Source organism: Arvicola amphibius, chromosome 7 (assembly GCF_903992535.2).
Source record: "Arvicola amphibius chromosome 7, mArvAmp1.2, whole genome shotgun sequence".
Taxonomy (NCBI): domain Eukaryota; kingdom Metazoa; phylum Chordata; class Mammalia; order Rodentia; family Cricetidae; genus Arvicola; species Arvicola amphibius.
The window spans coordinates 96,877,363-96,897,592 of NC_052053.1; the positions used below are offsets into that span (position 1 = coordinate 96,877,363).

General features: G+C 45.0%; 1 protein-coding gene across 4 annotated transcripts in view; it reads right to left on the bottom strand.

Annotated features, from left to right (window-relative positions):
* Positions 1-689: 689 nt before the first annotated feature.
* The window catches only part of Pcnx1 (pecanex 1), a 142,349-nt gene continuing 122,808 nt past the window's right edge, over positions 690-20,230 (bottom strand). For all 4 annotated transcript variants that reach the window (XM_038335641.2, XM_038335640.2, XM_038335643.2 and 1 more), the window contains 11 exons: positions 17,055-17,270; positions 15,058-15,311; positions 12,839-13,069; positions 10,908-11,008; positions 9,869-10,019; positions 6,929-7,159; positions 5,268-5,542; positions 3,716-3,927; positions 1,654-2,096; positions 1,130-1,270; positions 690-1,011 (listed from right to left, as the gene is read on the bottom strand). In XM_038335641.2, coding sequence (XP_038191569.1) covers positions 871-1,011; positions 1,130-1,270; positions 1,654-2,096; positions 3,716-3,927; positions 5,268-5,542; positions 6,929-7,159; positions 9,869-10,019; positions 10,908-11,008; positions 12,839-13,069; positions 15,058-15,311; positions 17,055-17,270 — 2,396 coding nt within the window. In that variant the 3' untranslated portion in view covers positions 690-870. The remainder of the gene's footprint in view (positions 1,012-1,129; positions 1,271-1,653; positions 2,097-3,715; positions 3,928-5,267; positions 5,543-6,928; positions 7,160-9,868; positions 10,020-10,907; positions 11,009-12,838; positions 13,070-15,057; positions 15,312-17,054; positions 17,271-20,230) is intronic.

Sequence of the window (20,230 nt, forward strand, 5' to 3'; positions counted from 1 at the left end):
AACTGATCCTTTCTTTAAGTTCCTGGGCCTTCATCTTCTTGCAAAGCAAAAGCATGTTCCAGAAGCAACTCCACAGAGCCTGCCACCAGCTGGAGAGGCGCACACAGCACACGTGAGACGTGGCGGGGCAGCTGGCGGTGGCGCTCACCAGGCCGAGCCTCTGGTCACCAGCTCTGGGAAACGTCAGGGATGAAGCTATGTGTGTGTCTCCGGAGTCCAGCACACTAACAGAAAGGGGACAGCAGCTCCTGCTGGCTATGTGTCAGGAAAGGGAGGGGCTAATCCTGAAGGCAATTTAAATAATGGTATTTTATTTTTATATATAAATAAATGTTCTGAGAAATCTCAGATTTAGTGCATTGCTGTAAAAAATTAGTGCAGTTTTTTTTCATTAAAGTTTTTAGCTTTCAAGGAATAAGATAAACCTACCTCTATCCATCATCTTCCTCACTGTGCATTAAACTTTTATACTGTTAGGTGTCGAACCCAAAGTTCCCACATGGATCTGTTTGTAAAAATCATGGTCAATGGATTTCATTTTCTATGACAAAACCATGGCAACTGTTTTTGGCAAAGAAATTAGAAAAATATGAGCTCAGAGTTAGAGACAAGAGTCTGTGGGTTAAAGCATAAATGCATAGAGAGCCTTTCACAGACAGGCCCCAACAGAATGTTGCCTTTCATGCAGCTAACTTAAAAAAATATTTCAGCTTTATTTGGGGATGGAGACAGCGACAGGAGTCGGGCTGGAGGCGCTTAACCAAGCCGCTGTTCAAGTCTCTGCTGTGAAGGGCAGGCGGTCCCTGCAGGTGAACTTCGGCAACCTAACTTTCTCAGCCAGAGAAAGGAGCGCAGGGGTGCAGCGCAGGCTCACACTTCCGCCCCCAGTTCTAGCACCCCAGTTTCAATCACAGTCACGTATTTATCGTCAATCTGGACCAGGAGCACTGTCTTGTCGATGTGGGACCTTGTACCTGGGTCTCTGCTGCAAGGCACCCATCGGTGTATCACCTATTAATCAGAACAAAACATGCAGTTAGCCCGTGAAGGCACCTGTAAACTCCACCCCCAGGGCAGCTCTGCTAAGGACTCAAGCAGAGACACAGCCCAAACCAAAGTGGGAACTTACGTGGCCTTCCATGCCCTCCTGAGGACTCCAGTCTTTCCAGCTGTTTCTCCCCGCTTTTAACCGAATTCCTTCATCAGGCCACTGAAGCTCCTTCCTTTTTGATAGGTTAATCCCTTCCAGAATCTGGCTGAGATCCACAATCTAGACAGATACATATTCCAATTCATATATTCCCTTGATGATGAAAAACCTAAGACTAAGCACAATTTCTCTCATAGGACTCTTTGCATTTTAAATTCTTTACTGCTTACTGTGAATTTTTTTTTTTAAAGAATGAAAATCTAAACAGCCCCAAATCAATTCCTTTTGGACAAACTTCCTGCAATGAGTCTGTATCAATGCTGAAGGGGAACAAATATTACTGACACAAAACTGGCGCTCTCAGTTTTTAAGTTGGCAGAAAAATTTCCCAACATTCCAAAGTGCTCCAATCCCCCAGCTAAGTAAATGACATTTTCATGAGTCCCCCATTCGACAAGACAACAGACAAAAGCGAAGCACACGAAGGCTCTTGGTCTGCTCACCTGGACCCTGTAAATCACCTCCCCCTTTCTGGCATGGGAACTGCTAGCAGGACTTAAGGTGCTGCCCGGCTGGGCCTCAGGGGCTCCGCTCTGGCTGCCTTCTGCCCCAAGAAAGCCCACAAGGGTGTGGTGCTTGCAGGCTGGGATGCTCTGGCTCGAGCTGCTGGAGGAGGGCAGGCCGTGCTGCACACAGACCGTGCCGCCCTGGCTGCTGCCTTCCATCTGGTTCACCATGGAGAGGCGGGACTGGATGGACGACGGCAAGTTTCGAAGAGATATTTGGCTGGTGGAGGAGCGCCGACAGGGCACGAACCCCGTGGTGGACATGCGGAGGGACGAGTGCCGGCTGCTGTAGCAGTAGGATGACTGGCTGGCCATGGAGGCTCGCGCTGGGGACTGTCTGACCAGACTGGACTGGACCGAGTGGGCGCTGTGGCTAGTGCCTGGCAGGAAGCAACGACAGCCCCCATCAGCAGAAGACAAGTCACACCTGGGCTGTGTGCTGTGCTTTCTTCAATGTCTCCCTCAGCAATCACTCTATAACTTTACAGAATTTAACATTTATGTCTAAAACTTCAAAGGTTACAAAAAAGAAATAAATACCCGAGATCTATTTTCTTGTATTTCTATAAAATTATTTTTTTATTTCTTAAAAACTTTTTAAAATTCAAATTCTAGGGTATAAGAAAAAATAATTTACAGTAAATATTTGGATTTAAGGTTAGAATAAATGCTAAAATATTTTTGACAGAAATATTTCAGATAAGTAAGAATGTAAAAAAAAATAAATGAGATAAGCTACTTTGGAAATGACAGAATCAGAAACGTTTAAAGACACTGTGTGGGGCTGGAGAGATGGCTCAGAAGGTAGCACTGGCTGCTCTTGCACAGACCTGGGTTTGATTCCCAGCACACATGTAACAGTTTACAACCATCTGTAACTCCAGTTTCAGGGGATGTGACACCTTCTTCTGATCTCCACAGGCACTGCACACATGTGATCACACACACAAAATAAAAATAACAGAAATTTTCAAAAGAGAAACACAGCCTGGTTTCACATCCATGTGGAATCCAAGCATCAAACTCAGAGGCTAAGAGAAGAATGGCAGCTTATGGGGCAGGATGGGAAGCAGGGGCCGCCGAGCTGCTGGGCGGCTTCTGGAGGTGACTGCAGCACAGGGCTCAGTGCTACAGTGTGTGCTAAGATTTGTGTGTCTGAAGAGTGCTGAGGAGAGAGAGAGAGAGAGAGAGAGAGAGAGAGAGAGAGAGAGAGAGAGAGAGAGAGAGAGAGAGAGAGAGAGAGAGAGAAGAAAAAAAAGGCAAGTGCACAAGGACATGGCTGTGCCCGAGCTGGATTTACTTAAGAGGCAGGTAACAGGAGAAGCTCATAGTAGAAGGGTCTGAGAATGCCCACTTAGAGAAACCTCCTGCAAAGACTCTCAGGGCTGGGCATCAGGTCACTTACGAGGTTTGTCACACTGAGTCCATGTGATTACAAAGATTTACATATAAAAATACTGTAAAGTCAGAAGAAGCCCACTATTGCACTACAGGATAGAAATTAGATAAAATACAACACTTATATATTATTAGCTTTTAAAATGTAATATATATTTGGGTTTTTTTGGCTTTTTTTTTTTTTGAGACAGAGTCTATCTCTATAGTCCTGGCCATCCTGTAACTCACTCTGCAGGCCAGGCTGGCTTCAAACTCAGAGATGCTTGTCTCTGTCTCTTGAGTGCTGAGATTAAAGGTGTGCACACAAACCCATAATATTTTGGATAAAGCAGGTGAAGTACAAGATTTATACATGTGTATCAATGACTGAAGTAACAATGGTATAATGTACTACTGGATATCAAGGAAACACCATGCTTCCCATTACCAATACACACTCCTCCTTCACACACACACACACACACACACACACACATACACAGAGAGAGAGAGAGAGAGAGAGAGAGAGAGAGAGAGAGAGAGAGAGAGAGAGAGAGAGAGAGAGAGAGAGAGAGAGAGAGAAACAGACAGACTGGCTGCATGGTAAGAGGCCAACATTTACCTAGTGTTGGAGGATACGCTGTGGTGGGTGGGTGCAGCCCCGATCCTGCTGCCTGTCCCTGTCCCTGGTTTCCAGTGCTTCCTTGGGACCCGGTGCTGTGGGGATCACTGACTGTGGCTGCGTTGGTACCAGGACAGGAAGTGCCACCTCCAGTGTCAGAATCTTCAATATTGCCACCACTGTTACAGCCAGCTCCACAACCTTTCCTTAACCTGGAGAAAATTCCACGGTAGGAAGCATTAGCCCTACATCACTTCAAAATCAATCCTCTAATCCTTTCCCACTCTTCGGAGGTACTGTCATGGCTACCTCCCAACGTCATTACGGTAAAATGAGGCTCAGGAACAAGTCCCCTTCCCAAGAGTGGCTTGAGAAGCACATCGTGCCCCCTCCCCTGCCTCCCAACTCCTCCCACCAACTCTACAGTTCTGCACCCACTGTCCATACAGCGTAATGAAGAACTGCAGAACAACTGGGCTCTCAGGACCCCAGCTGGAATCAGCAATCTTTGTCATCTGAAACAGCATCTTATAGCCCAGGCTGCTCAAGGACTCTGTATATATTCTTGAATTCTCCTCCTGCTGCAGTGCCCTGAATGCTGGGATCACAGGCACAAGCCACCACACCAAGCTTTGGCAACAGAATCCTTGTCAGTATCTGTTGAGCACACTGAGACCCAGTTTGTCTACACTGCTGTTGGATCTGTTGCTAGAGAGCTGCTTCATCTTTCTGTTTGGTTTTTGTTGTTTTAAATACAGGAAGACTAACAGCTGCCCTTGGTCCCAGCAACCTATCTGTACGCTACTTCTCCCAGGGGGATCAGTTTCTTGTAGGCACTGCAGCTAACATAGAGGTTTTCTGAAAATGAAATCCCGTGGATACTCTCCTGGCTGATGCTGTTAGACAGCAACCCAACCTGAGTCTTTAAGCACTGGCTAGTCCTTGGAAAATTTAGACACCACCAAGAGTCTGTAGCTCTAGCTCACATTCTGTTTCCTAGTGCTCTGATAAAGAGACTGAGAACAATAACCTATAGTTGTCCTTACCATTCACTGAACTATGATGCACCTATACCTATGTTAGGCTTCACTAGACAAAGAAGGGAGAGGGAAACGCAACACACATACTCCAGTACACTCAGGAACCGCATCTGGGTGACGACTGGATTGCTGCAATGGTAACAACTGGCTGTGTGGAGTGCTCCCTGCTGCTGGGAAGGAGTGCAGGAGCAAAGAAAGCAATCCACATGCAAGGTTCCAATGTCTTTCTCTTAGAGAGGCAAGATGCTGCAGCAGAATGAGGAAGTTAAACACAGGAACAGGGGCAAAGGGAATGTTAGAGTTCTGTTGACATCACCACGGGTACATCAGCTCCACCGTTAGCTGAGCCTGACCTAAAGTTTATCTCTGTTTCTGAAGGTAAGGAGCTTACTTCTACCTCCTAGTGTTCAGGTGGAGTACACCCTGGCATCTCCATCTTCCCTACAAGCTTCCTAGGTGAGCTGACACACAGTGCTGAGTGAAAGCAGCCCAGGACACCACAACCCCACTACCTGTGCCAAGTGGACACTATGAAGTTCCGGATATTTCCCAAGCTGATTGGTCCCCCAAGGATTTCTTTGAGCTGGTCGTGGCTGTCAGAGTAAGACGTTGTCAAGGGTGACACAAAGATCGGGTAGCCAATAGGCTGATCACAAGATGAGTTTATCATGTTCCGCAGCGCCTGCTTTGCATTCTGGATGCTGCCTCTCTCGGGGTTCCGGTTCCGGAGAAAAACCAGCTCCTGCTGCTGCCCTGCCCAGAGACCTCGGACACACTCCTTATTCACCTATGGGACGGGGAAGGGCAAGGACAAAGGTCAAGAAAGGAAGTGCAGGCCGGGCGGTGGTGGCGCACGCCTTTAATCCCAGCACTCGGGAGGCAGAGGCAGGCGGATCTCTGTGAGTTCGAGGCCAGCCTGGTCTACAAGAGCTAGTTCCAGGACAGGCTCTAAAAAAGCTGCAGAGAAACCCTGTCTCGAAAAACCAAAAAAAAAAAAAAAAAAAAAAAAAAAAAAGAAAGGAAGTGCAGAAATGGGTGACACAGTGTGTGGTAGCCAACTGAAAAGCTATGAACACAAGCTCACCGGTGAAAGGAGTTAGTCAATGTCCCTTCTTGAATAGCTGACTGCTAAGTAGTAGGCACCTATGGTATACTTTCTCTTGTTACACCTTCTAGAATACTAAGTAAAATGAGCTCCTTTCGTTTGTCAAGCTAGTGGACTAGATAATAGTTTTGATGGAAAAGACAGGCAACACATATTTCAATTTGAGAGGATGTCTGTGAGATTTTGGGGTTGATTAAAAGACTAGATAAAGATTGGTGGTAGACAAGAAGGCTCCACAGTTAAAGCTATTTTCTTCTAAGTCTGGTGACTTGTGTGTGATCCCTGAGCCCTCCTGGTGTGGTGGAAGGAGAGAACCAATTCCTGAAAGCTGTTCTCTAGCTTCCTCTAGCTTCCACAGAACGCCACACTAGGGTGTGCGTGGATACACACGCACTTTTAAAGAGCTCAAAGTGAATCATGATAAACTTTTAATTTCAAAAACCAACGTTCCTAAACCTCTAAAACATTTACACACATACATACACATACATGAACACTCATGTATGTGCAGACTGAGAGAGAGTGAGAAAGAATTTAAGGAACAAACCACTTACAGTCAGCTTTGAATCACAACGAAGCACAAGCTTTGCTATTCTCTTTTAACTGAGGAGAGCACCACATTAGCAGTGGAGTGTTGTTTTTTGGTTTGGTTTTTTTTTTTTTTTTTGAGACAGGGTTTCTCTGTGTAGCTCTGGCTTTCCTGGAACTCACTCTGTGGACCAGGTTGGCCTTGAACTCACAGAGATTTGCCTGCCTCTGCCTCCCCAAGTACTGGGATTAAAGATGTGCGCAACCACCGCTTGCCGAGTGCGGGCTTTTAAAGAAGGATACTGTTTAGATCTCATAGGTAATGGACAAAAGTCTACCAGCCCTGAAATAAACTAAACAAACTAAAGGCTTTATTGCATCTAAGAAAACCTCACAGGGTGGAGGGAATTCTGAAAGTGAGTGTTCATAAAGCAGGACCACATCATCTGCTCATTCTTAGGTATAAACAACCACACTTCAGAGGCTGGATTAAGAGGCCTGACCAATCTTCCTTGTCACGGGCCTGTGCTGCAGACTCACCTTGATGACCCTGAAGCTCAGGTGGCGTCGGTTGAGCATAATGATCTTGTACTCATTGGTGCCGTCGTCCATGACATGCCGCAGAGCCAGCAAGGAGGGGGAGTTGGCGAGCACTGCACTCCGCCATGCTGGGTCCCCTTCGTGGGCTATCACTAGGTTCTTTTCATGAGACACGATGGCTTCATAGAGCACAGTGGGGTCGTCATACTCGTCTGGAGAAGTGAAATGGTCCTAAACACAGAAATAACACATGTAGATTTTTGGTTTTGTTTTGAAAAAAAGGAAAATAAGTTCCAGGATAATAAGCAAAAATTCTTACAAATGGGCTTAACTTCCTATTATACATATGAGTGCTATTATGGACATGCTCATTACTGTTCTAACTGGGTTAGGGTGGACGTGTTACTGTTTTATACATGTCTCAGCTCTTTAACCAACACTTTCTTCAAAGCTTTACATAACTAAACATCATTTCCAAGTTTCATAAATTGTCTTTTTACCTCTTTCAAGGTAGTTTTCACATATTTATTTACACATGTTTACGGTTATTATTGTGTCTGTATAGTATGTATGCATGTAGTGGTCACAGAACAGCTCTGTGGAGTTGGTTCTCAGGACTGAGCTAAGGTCTCCAGGTTTGTGCATCAAGTGCCTTTACCCACTGGGCCATCTCACTGACCTGCACACACAGTGTCACAAGAGCCTCGAAAGGTCTCTACATTACGCTCTTTATAAGCTAAATAAACTTTACATAAAGACACACATTTGTAATAGCTGCAACATGCCAGTTATCCTGCCCTTGCCCCTCCTCTACATGTGACTGTATATAAATTCGGTATTCCAGTGCCACTCCAAAGAGCCTCTTTGTCTCTATGACCACTCAGCCCTATGATGGACATCTGCCATCCATTGTCTGCAAGACTGAGGCAGGAAGCACGAACAAGACAAAGGGAGCATCCCTTTTAAAACCTCCAAGTTAACAGGAGATTAAAGATACACATCAAAATAATCCTAACTCGGATCTAACGTCATCATGAAATACAGCCATCTTACTGTCTGCTTGCACGTGGCTAGAGGCTTATGCAGGCATATATACGCATCCCAGCTCAACCCTGTGACTATAGCTCGTGTCTGGCAGGGAAGGGGAGGGGTACAAAGCCAGTCCCGGGTGCAATCTATGAAAATGATGCCGTGCACCTGAGCGATGAAGCCTGAGAGTGTCCTGTCCTCCGTCCCCGTTCCTTCCTCTGCCAAGGAGGCTGGATAACACCTTCACATGTAGCAAGACTCAAACTCAATGGGGACAGAACTGCTTCCCAGATTCAAAGTTCACAAATGGTAATGCCAGGTCAACACAGCTTCCAACACCTGGATTCATCTCTTTTCCAATGAAAACCTTTTTTTAATTCATTTTATTTTTGCTTATGTGCATATACATGTTTGTGTACAGATGTGCATGTGAGTGCAGGTGCCTGCACATGTCAGATCTTAGAGTGGAGTTAGAGACAGTTGTGAGCTGCCTGCTGTGGGTGAAGGGGATTGAACTTGGGTCTCTGTCAAGAGTAGTATGGGGCTAGAGGGATGGCTCAGAGGTAGAGAGCACTGGCTGCTCTTCCACAGATCCTGAGTTCGATTCCCAGCAACCATATGGTGACTCACAACCATCTGTAGTAAGATCTGGTGCCCTCTTCTGGTGTACAGATGTACATGCAGACAGAATACTGTATACATAACAAAAATAAATCTTTAAAAAAAATAGTTATATGAATTCTTAACTGCTGAGCTTTCTCTCTAGCTCCACAGATTAATCTCTTAAGAGCTCTGCCTTTGCAGAACCTACTAGATAAAGTCTGTGACCTGCCTGACTGATAACAGCACTCCTAACGACTCTGCACTGGCCTGGACAACAGACAAGACACCTCGCACACTGTGCTGCCTTTGGCAAATGCTTACCGTGGGGAGAGATCCCTCCACCCACCCCTGCTTACTAGAATCAGTGTGGTTATTTGGAGGAGAAAGGAGCTGACACTGGCAGTAGGACCGACACACGTTATCAGGCATGCTAACTGCAGGATTTGATCTTGTTCAAATACTTCTCACTGGCTTCAACTATAGAAAACAGAAGTTTTTTATGCCAGAGTCTTGTGTATAAGCCTGTAATCCCAGCTACTCAGGACGCTCATTAGTTCAAAGCCAGCCTGGACAACCTAAGGAAGCTTTCTGTCTCTCAGAGCGGGCTGAGGATACGTCTTAGCAGCAGAGCACTTGCCTGGAGTGCAGGAGACTCTAGTTTAATCCCTTGGTACAGTACCCCCCACCCCAGTGACCTGGTCACTGTCTTCTCTTTTAAATGTACCGAGTCTTGTCTCAAACCTCAGATCTGTAAGTACAGTTGAGTGACATGACCAGAGGAGCAAGCGCCAGCACACAATCCACAACGATTCCTCAAATGATCCAGGGCTTTGCAAGTACATTCTGGGGTCCAATTTTCACTGCACTCCCTAGTAGGACTGTCAGTGACCACCGAGCTGTCCTGACTGCCTGCTGCTCGGGAGCACACCAAGCAGAAGGCAGCAGCATGCCATCCTACTGAGAAGTCACGAGGCACGTGCAGCTGTCAGGTGTTTGCTGGGGACAGGAACTGCAAACACATGAAATCCAACAAGCGTTTCAGGGGTACAACCCTCTCCTTTCAGTTTGCCACTGCTCCTAGATTATCAACAGTGATGCATGTTAATACTGAAATTCACTACTTTCGTTACTATGAGAAACATGGGTTCAGGCTCTGGGATTTAACACCTTGCTAGGAGTCAGGCTCTTCCTAGATTCAGATGAGAGCCTTTCCAAAGGTTCCCCAAAACACAGCATGGAAATCAAACCATGAAGTATCAGCAAACCCCTGAAATGAATTGAAATATACACAACCAGCTCATCTCTTACCTGATGGAGTTTAATGGACATACGGATTCCAGGTACTACAACTTTTCTCAACAGTTCCATGTCAGCAAAAATCCACTCATCTCGGACTGAAGAAATCCTGAAGTCCCCTTTAAACAGGGCATGCAATCCATAGAGAAAGGACTCCAGGTTACTGCAAGGTAGAGAGAAATGGCACATATTTTGACAGAGGTCTTCATGACACTGAATCTCATATCTGCTTTGCATTAGAATCGTCTGGGGAGTTTTGAAGGCAGACTCCAGAAACTGAAGTCTGAACTCCTCAGTAAGACTCCCAGAAAATGGGTCCTGTTTGCCTGGGAGCCTTGCTTATGAAGCATGGGAAATAGCTCACAGAGACAGACAATGGGAGAGAGCCTGTGTAGCGAGGGAAATGAAGGAATCTCATGTGAAACATGAAACCAGAGACATTTAAAGTAGGAACTACTCCTTTAAAAAACACATTACACTAAATGATATAGACAAAGATTATGAAGAAATATAGGAAAACAAACCAGGGAGATTAGAAAAATAGATAAAATATGAGACCAATCAAATCTTACAAAGTGATTATAAAATGCTTGAAGTCCACTAAATTGTCACAATTAGTAGCTATTCTCACAAGTGGGAGTTTTAAAGCCAGTTAGTTACTACAACATAAGACGTTCATCAAAAACATTTATAGAAAAATGAAATTTACAGAAACTTTGCAGTAAAATATTCCAGAATCAATGTTTCAAAACATAACCAAGTAGCCAAACAAAACACATTAAGTTTACATCCCAGAGAGCTTCTCATGCTCATTTACTGCATGTGTGCTGTGCTTCCGTGTGAATCTGTGCACCACACACCTGCCTAGTGCTCACAGAGGCCATCAGATCCCCTGAAACTGGAGTTACAGACAGTTGTGAGACACCATGTGAGCTGGTAACTGAACCTAGGTCTCCTGGAAGAGCAGCTAGAGCTCTTATTAATCACTCAGCCATCTCTCCAGCCCCATCCCTTTCCCAATACCTTCTGGAAAACAGAGCAGCCTCTTTACCTGGACATATGGTGGGAGGCCGTTCCCAAAGCCCTCCGGCCCAGAACGCAGAGTCCATAACAAAGAGTCACCAGGGAAGAGTCTCTGTCCACATCTAGAGGCTTTAAAATACAGAACGTTAGATACCGGGGAGCTTTGCAGGTATGTAACAACTCAGAAAAGATCCCACAGGTAAGGCAGACAAAGAAAGGAAGAGCTGAACGCTCCTGTCAGAGAAGAGTTCTGTTGATGGGATACTGCCTCGGAGGGGGAGTGGAGAGAATGAGGCAGAGGCCTGCCACACTGCTGAGTGTCCTTGAGCTTGGAGCCAGAGCATCTCCAAGTTTAGAGGGCTTTTTTAGGAGGAGGTCCTTCTGGGAAGGGATTTATGGGAACAGAATGCTTGCTCTTAAGGAGACAGGAACAATTTTGATTTGATTAAAGAAAAACTACAGCAGAAGGGAGATATGGCTGGAAAATAGCACTAATAACTTTATTCTAAAGGGACTGTGTGCAGTGGGTAGAATATATCCAGGGCTGAGTGGGTTGTCTGAAGGGATTGGGGATACCCAGATCAGAAGTGGGCCTCAAAAATGCTTATTTTATGTACATGAGCATTTTGTCTGCACATATATATGTACACCACATGCATGCCTGAGGTCAGAAGAGGGCACTGGATCCCCCAGAACTAGAGTTACAGGTGGTGTGAGCCATCGTGTGTGCTGGGAATCAAACTCAGGTCCTCTGTAAGGACAGCAAGTGCACTAAGTGCTGAGCTGCCTTCTCAGCCCCCGAGGTGAGGTTTTGAATACACGGTGTACGGGCATTTAGTAGGATTTCTCCAAGCTATGGCCAGACGTCCAGTAACCTGAGAGTACTTGAGGACGGAGGCCATTTCTGAGTGAGAAGACAACGTTCTTCAGTGTGCCCAAGCCACAGAAGGAGTATTATAACAACATGTCCACATGCATCAAATGCCCTTCAAATTTGAAAACATTGGGCAAAAACCCCTTTGGCATGTTTCATGTATAAAAAAACAGAACAAATAAAACCACCTAGCGGCCTGTGTCATGCGTGGATTCTGAAGGTCCCTGGCTGGCCCGCCCCCTAGAAGTGTGTTTAGCCTACTCGTCACTGCTTTAGGACGGGTGACTCTCATCAGCACATGCTCTGCTGCACATCTAGTGTCAAGTTCAAGGCTGCCACTAAGAGAGGGGGCACAAAGGCACCCCATTCCTCCTGATGAGAAGATGCTAAGATGGAAGGGTCCCTGGAAAGTAAGGGCTAGCGGGTTTGGTAAACCCGCAGACACTGGCTGTCGGCACTGCTAACACCAGGATACCAAGTAAACAGGATGCTGGGTGTTCAGCTCCACAGACCTTCCCTGAGAGGACAGTGAGCCCTAGCCAGTCTTGGGGTCTGTGGTTTTGCAGGGCTGGCCAGGGACATGACAGTGCTATATGCCTAGAAGAAAGAGTAGTTGGAAAGTCTGTACTTCATCTTACTTTAGGGCAGGACAAGTTGTCCTGATGTGTGCATGGGGAGACACCTGCATCAATGTCATGAGGGAGACTCCTATTTTAGGTCTATGATTTGGATTTTCAGAATCAGAGTTTCCTGGGTGAAACCTAAAACTCTTTATTTTCAAAGTGTTAATTTTTACCTAATTTCGTTCTGAAAGTCCCAGGTCTACACTCTCCAACAGCAGTCACGGCTGCACAAGCAAGCTATTTAGAAGGATTGCAGTAAAACAAATGCCAACGGGACGCTGAAAGGATGCTCTTCAGCTGCCTTGGCAGAGCGGGTTTGGCTCAAACATTCTGGCACAGGCATGCTGCCTAACCCAGAGCATCTGAGAAGTGCAGGAAAAACTGACTCACAATAATAGGATATTCTCCCCATTTTGTGAAAGCCTGGATTCAGAGAGATTCAAAGGCCTGCAACAGCATTACCTTTGCTCTCCGGGAAGAGCAGTACTCTATCCAGTTGAGGTAAATCACACAGAAACTCTCCCGAGAGATGCCTGCCAGACGATGGTCATAGTCTTCGTCAATGTTTGGGTTAAAAGTCGGGTCCACGTCAACATAGTTCCGGTCTGCACACAGACGCAGTCCTTCCTGCATTGTCTCATTCGCAAGCCACTCCTCTAACTTAGAGGAGGCTGTGACATAATAAATGATCCCCTAATTAAGAAACACAGGGAATTCCAGTCAAATAACAATGCAAAAATTCATTCCAATTTCTTATCACCTACAGATAATTTAGCTCAAAATATTTAACACCATGTCCTGTGCCTAATTTTAAGAAGCTACTTCGAGCCTTCCTAGATGGGAACACCATCCAGTGCTTTAAAAATTAACCACTGTGAGAACCAAGTAACCTGTGAGCTCCACCAGCAAAGGGCCCAGATAACTTCCTGACATGCTGGGTGTTGTAGCTCTCAGAAAACAACCAACCACGTGTTTGCATTCCCCTAGTTTGTATGAATCAACTGCACTGGATATGCTTGATCACATGTGGGTGGGAGGTAATTAGGCAGGAAATATGTCAGGATGTATGCTTGCCCCTGATTGGATCTGATGGGATATGCAATGAATTGTGGGTTTTGCCGTTTAAGTCCCTGCAAAACATAACTTGTGGACATTCTCTGGGAACCTAGAGGTAGACCAGACCAGAGACCATCTTTGGTCTCTGGTTTTTTAATTAAACTCGCATTTAATTAAAGTTTGCTTCAAATTTGGCTCAAAATTGTAGAATTGTTCTTTCTCTTGAGAATCTTAGGGTTAACACCATAAATCCGGTAAGGCAACTTGTAGCCTATCAATTTCAGTGCTTAAATTCAGGGGATTTTTAATGAGGTGGAAAATTAGTACGCTGTATTTATTTTGAAAATTTTCTCACTAGAAGTTATTTAAACTTTTAGTGCTCCTAAAGTCAAGTGATAGAAATAAAGTAAAAAACAAACATAAGAGGCACACATTCATACACATGCATGAAGACTCACACACACAGGTGGGAACACATTCATACACAAGCATGAAGACTCATACATATATGCCCATGGACACACAAAGACAGACACACACACAAGTGGCACACATTTATAAACATGCATGAAGACTCATACACATATGCACACGGACACACATGCACACAAAGACAGACATACACACACAGGTGGGCACAAACACCCAAGTTAAGAAAAATGCAAATCAAGTTCTTTAGCTTCTTGGGTCTAACCGAATGGAAGGCTCAAGGTCCATCGAAATCAGCACAAATCCAGAACTTAAGTGGTTATAATGAAAAACAGAAAAAATTCAGATGTGCAATCATAAAATCGTGGCCTACCACACTCTCCTTTCTTAAAAATACTGACTTTGTTGGGTCTTGTGAGACACGTTTAATCCCAACAGGGATACAGAGGACATGGGTCTCTGAAGATTCCAGATAAGATTTTGGTCTAGATAACAAAATCCAGGGCAGCCACGGCTATACAGTGATACTTGGTCAAACAAAACCAAACCACAACAACAAAAGCAAAAAATTCTCTTCACCTATAAAGGACTAATCTTGGCCAATGAGGGGGTCTGGTTTTGCCCTCCGGCCTGATAAGTCTGTTCATCTAGGACCGAGCTCCAAAGTCTCAATGTGACCTTCAGAAAGTCTGGAAACTTCTGTCAACTCCACCTGACTGCAGATGTGAGTGTTGTAAGAGCCATGCAAACCCATGCATGTGCATGAATATGCAACAGTCCTAAACCATAAACTGTGAATGCCAGCTATTAGTGTAACAACAAATAGCAAGACCTGCACGGGGTGGGTGTATCACTATTTTTTCCATGGGTATATTTTAATTGAGTTCTCTAGATACTAGATAATTTAAATCATTGCTCAGAAGCAAAGCACAAGTTTGAAAGGCTAGGAAGAGGAAGGTAGGGGGGTGGTGACTACTTACTTAGCACTGAGCTTCGTCTTTGGTACACATATACTATTAGCATAGCAAAAATGAATGGACGAATGGAAGCATACATGAATGAATGACTATACGTACACAGGCCTTTGTGTGTGCATGTGTGTGTGTGTACATATGCATGCATATGTGTGCGTGTGCCTGTGTGTTTCTTTCCAAAGAAAGCCCTCCGGTGCTCAGGTCTGAGGCACACACCCTTACCTTGACATAGTAGGTGGTAAGTACTCTGCGGAGATCAAAGACTTGAAGCATGGAAGCAGCACTGTTGTCGGTGATGCTGTAGCCCTCCAGAATATACTTAGTGACAACCACTTCCCAAGCCAGCCAGCGCTGGCCAAATGCAGCATTGAAGGACAGCACATGAGGAACATGGCCAGGCTCACAGCAGCAAAATCCTTCATCTTCTTCCACACCTTCTGTGATGGCTTCCACTTCTCGCTGTTGACAATAGGTACCTTAAAAAAAAAGACAAGACCGTTACAGACAAAGGTTAAAAAAAAAAAAAAGCAACTGGGGAAATGAATGCCTACTGAGCACCAACAATTTAGAAAAGACGCCTCTTCCAGCAATTCAGGGTATATGACTGATTTGGCCTTAGGGTAGTCACCACCAAACCGCAGCGAACTCCAGAGCCCAGGCCGACTGTCGTCTGCAGAAGCACTGCGTGCTTTAGCCATGAAGGCCTGGGATTTGTGCTATGAAGTTTCCACTAATGATTCTCCACAACTTTTTAATGGGTATTAAAAACCCATTTATTTAATAAATTAAGAAATAAATAAAGGTATTTAATAACTGCATTAACATCAAGCAAAGGCCAAATGAGCAGATGCTCCTCCCCTAAAGATGTGCACTCATCACCAGTGAGCAGTGGACGGATGCTGCCCCGTTTCTTAGAGGTGCTCCACAGACACAGACACAGCAGCAGCACAGTCTCTTCATCTCCTGGGCACTTCTCAGGCCAATCACCTTGACAAGAGAAACTATCCTCTGATTGGCTCTTTTCCCAAGAAAATGCTTCCTTGTTTGCCTTACAAACTAAAAACACCACAGAGACCTTCTTAGAAACTAGGCTAAAACTCTCCAGATGCACAAGTCTAAATAATCCTCATTAGAAATATATTCAAAAACAAAACTTGAAATCTCCATAAAACAAACTTCATGTGTACTACTCATGTAGATAAGCTAGTTATTTTTGCAGGATCTGATAACCCAAGTTGGTATTTTTCTGAATGTATGACTTTCTATGTAGAAAGAACTGATTGGTTTGTCAGCACATAGAATTGCAGAGGGCTAGCGGGAGGGGCAATGAGTAATAACTATTTGATTGGATTGAAGGTTTTACTTTGCAGTAATGATAATGTTTTGGAACTAGAGATGGTAGCTGCACACTGTGAATGTACACTAAAGGTCACCACTTCTTTTTTTTTTAAACAGTTGTTTTTAGGTTATGTGATTTCATTTTAATTGAGAGGACTATAGAGGGTCAGGTGTAGCAGCACACAATTCAAGCCCAGCACTGGGGAGGCAGGTGGAGCTCTATGGATTTGAGGCCAGCCTGTGTACATAGTGAGTTCCAGGACAGCTAGGGCTACACAATAGCCTGTCTTGAAAACAACACCAGCACCAACAGACTATTGAGGATAATGGTAGGGCGCTTTATGATGATGGCTCAGTTAACTATTTTCTGGTTCACAAAAACTCAGTGTTCTATCTACACTTTATCCTTGAACAGACATGTCCAATTGGTGGCAAGGGGCCTGGCAAGGGAAGAACAAGCAAGGAGGCAGCGCCCGCAGGCGAGCAGGCCGCTCTCCCACAGCACCACCGTCAACTGTCTTTCAGCGAGACTTGGGTGGAGGAGTCCAATATCGTGGTACAATCCCAGGGATCTATTTTCTAACTTTCCCCTCAAGATTTACTTATAATTTTATGTATACACGCGTATTCCTGAGTATATGTACGTGTACCACACAGGTGCAAGGGCCCCTGGAGACCAGGAGAGGATGTCAGATCCCCTGGAACTGGCGTTGTTAGCCACCTGATCTGGGTGCTGGGACCTGAACCTCGGCCTGGATGAGCAGCAAATGCTCTTGCAGCTAAGCCATCCCCCCAGCGGCCAGTTCTGAGCTTCTCATTTGGGATTTAAACATAAAAAACTTAGGCCCTCTCTGAAAGTAAAAGGGCAATGGACATCTTACCTCTGAACTCAAGCCCCCGCAGCTGGAAAGTGACCAGGCCGTTGCCTATCTCTATCAGGTGTACTAATGCATTGAGATAGTCAGAGGCAAGGATGAAACAGTCCCCGGTACTATAGTTTCCCCACCTTCCTAACAGCAAATCCCCACAAAGACTGTGCTGCAGGGATCTGGTTAGATGTTCGTAGAAGATGGAATTCAGATTGTTGTCATCTGACCCTGTAAGAAAAGATTTTAAGAAAAGTTGATTTCACTTTAAATACCTGTTGTATTGATGAACAAGATCATTAAAAATACTGAAACTAGCTAGTCAGTGTAGCTGCAATCCCAGCACTCCAGGGCAGAGGCAGGGAGACTGCCACAGATTTGGGGCCAGCCTAGGCTAGGATACCGAGTGAGACAAAACAAATGAACAATCTAAAACTAAATTCCTCTTATGGTTGTGTTTACATTTCTTTGACAAGAAAAAAAGATGCATGCCACACCCCTACAATTTGTACACAGATACAAAGCGGTGATATGGTTGGGCGCACCATGTCCTGCAAAGGCTCATGCCTCGCCATGTGACTTTAGTGGGAGGTGGTGCTAAGCAGAAGGAAGTACGGCAGCTCTACCAGAGGCTGTGCCAGCTTCCAGAAGCCAGATTAGTAATCATCAGAGGCCTCCATGGCAACTGATGGGAGCAGATGCAAAGACCACAGCCAAACATTAGCAGAGAGCCCAAACCGGAGCTCTCCATTGGGTACCTCCCCTTGGAGCCCAGGGAACTCCGCAGAAGAAGGGGAGGAGGAATTGAAAGGAAGAGACAGGTAGAGGACACAAGGAGAACATGGCACACAGAATCAACTAAGTAGGGCTCATGGGGCTCACAGTGACTGAACTGACAATCATGGAGCCTGCATGGGTCTGGGCTAGGTTCTCTGCACATATCTTGCGGGTTGTGTAGCTTGGTGTTCTTGTGGGACTCCCTGCAATGGGAGTGTGTGTTGGAGGGTGTCTCTGACTCTTATGCCTGCACATGGAGTCTTCTCCTTCCTACTGGGTTGCCTCATTCATTCTCTCTTGATATGAGGGCTTGTGCCTAGTCTTATTGTAACTTCTTATGCTGTGTTCAGCTTATATCTTGGGGAGATGCTGTAAGAGGCTGCTGGTGTGTTCCTGGCCGCCCAGATTCCAGAAATAACTACACAGAAACTGTATTAATTAAATCACTGCTTGGCCAATTACCTAAACATATTGCTAGCTAGCTCTTACATCTAGAATTAACCCATCTCCATTATTTTATATTTTACCACAAAAGGTTCGTGGCCTACTGGCAAAGTTTCAACATGGCTTCTTCTGACTCCGCCCTCTTTCTCCCAGCATTCACCCTAACTTTCCCTGTCTAACTAAGTTCTACTTTGCTATAGGCCAAGTCAGTTTCTTCATTCATTAACCAATAAAAGCAACACATAGACAGAAGGACCTCCCACAGCAGGGAGGTCTGCTCCTTTCTGAAGGGAAACAGAGAAGAAGTGTATCTGGGGGGGTGAGGGGAGGGGACTAGAAGAGTGGAGGGAGGGGATACTCTAGAATGTATTCAAAACACAAAAAATAAAATAAATAAAATTAAAAAAGGAAGCATGACATGGGGACAAGGCTGTGAGAGTGACTGGCACCCTGGCAAGAGCAACTCCACTGTCACATGCTCCTGGTCTTGAGGTTCTGCCTCACACAAGCCCACAGCACATAGCTCAATGGTGCCAGGCAACCACAAACTTCCACCTCTGAAACTGTGAACAGAATACATCAACCCTTCTTTGAAGCTGCTTATCTTGGGTATTTTATCACAGCAGCGGAAACCTCATCAACACATATAAGATAATGCGCAACTTTTCAGAATCCAGGGTTAAAGTCAAGGGGCTGGATCTGAGTTTCAGCTGCTGACAAGCCTCTGTCAATGCCAGCTCTAGGAGTGCCCTCTTCTAGCATTGGGGCCAGCACACACACACACACACACACACACACACACACACACACACACTCCTGCACACTTAGAAAGTAAGCCCTAAGAGTTAGCAGTCCTAACACCCCTCTAAGGGTTCCAGCTTGTGCAGTTCAGGGATCCGATTGGATGCATCCTTTGGCATTATTTATGATTCAAGGACTGTTACTGTCATTTAATGAAACATACCTTTCCATTAAAATATACAGGATACAGAATCCAAGAAACAAAAAGATGATATGGTAAAGGAAGTTGGTAAGATTATGCAAGATTTTAACAAAAACAAAACTAAACAAAGAGAAATGAGTCAAAACCCAAACACTGTGAAGGCTCCTGTGCAGCAGACACAGCAGCACCTGCAGAGCTGCAGAGCTGCACCTGCAGAGCTGGACACGAGGTCACACTGAAGAAAAGCACAAGCAAAACCACCACGGACTCACGACAGCCCCAACCACCTTCACCAGCATCTCACCCACAGCAGCAACCCCTGAGCTGTAGTCTAAGTATTGGAGAAGAGCAAATATTCAAGGCTTGGAAATTTTTTTAAACTCACACTAACTATACATTAAGACAATGAGGGTCTAATTGCATCCAGTTATGTGTCTGGCCATAAAAATAGTGTGTGATTTCTTCCTAAGGATGGTGTTACCAGCATCTGAGAATTCCAAGCCCGTGTGAGCACATGCTGGAAATGGTTTTTCTCCTCCATGAGATTGTAAGTGAGCAATGCCAAGTAAGGGGCTCTTCCTAGTTTAATTTTATAACTGAAAATCAATTTGATTCTTTGAGTTTGGTTTCTCAGATGGATAGAGCATTTGAAGAAATTTATGCATTAAATGGAAACATTCCAGTCTATTTGGGAGCAATGTTAAATAGTTTCCTGGGCTAATTAACTAACTCATTAGTTTCATATAGTTGGAGCAGCAAGGTTCCCAGGATCTGGTTGATAAAATGAGATTTTCCAAATAAACTAAGAGCCAAACATTGGATACCACCACCAAAATTCCGCCCACTGAATCAGCATCTTGGGTGGGTATTGGAAAATCCCCAGGACATCTATGCACACAATTAATTAAATAAAATTCAATTTTAATATTTACTTAACACTTGGGGGAAAGGTGTAAGGAAGGACACACGTTGGCAAGCACAGTATTCTTATCCAGTTTTCATCTGACTTCTACTTAGCTTACATAAG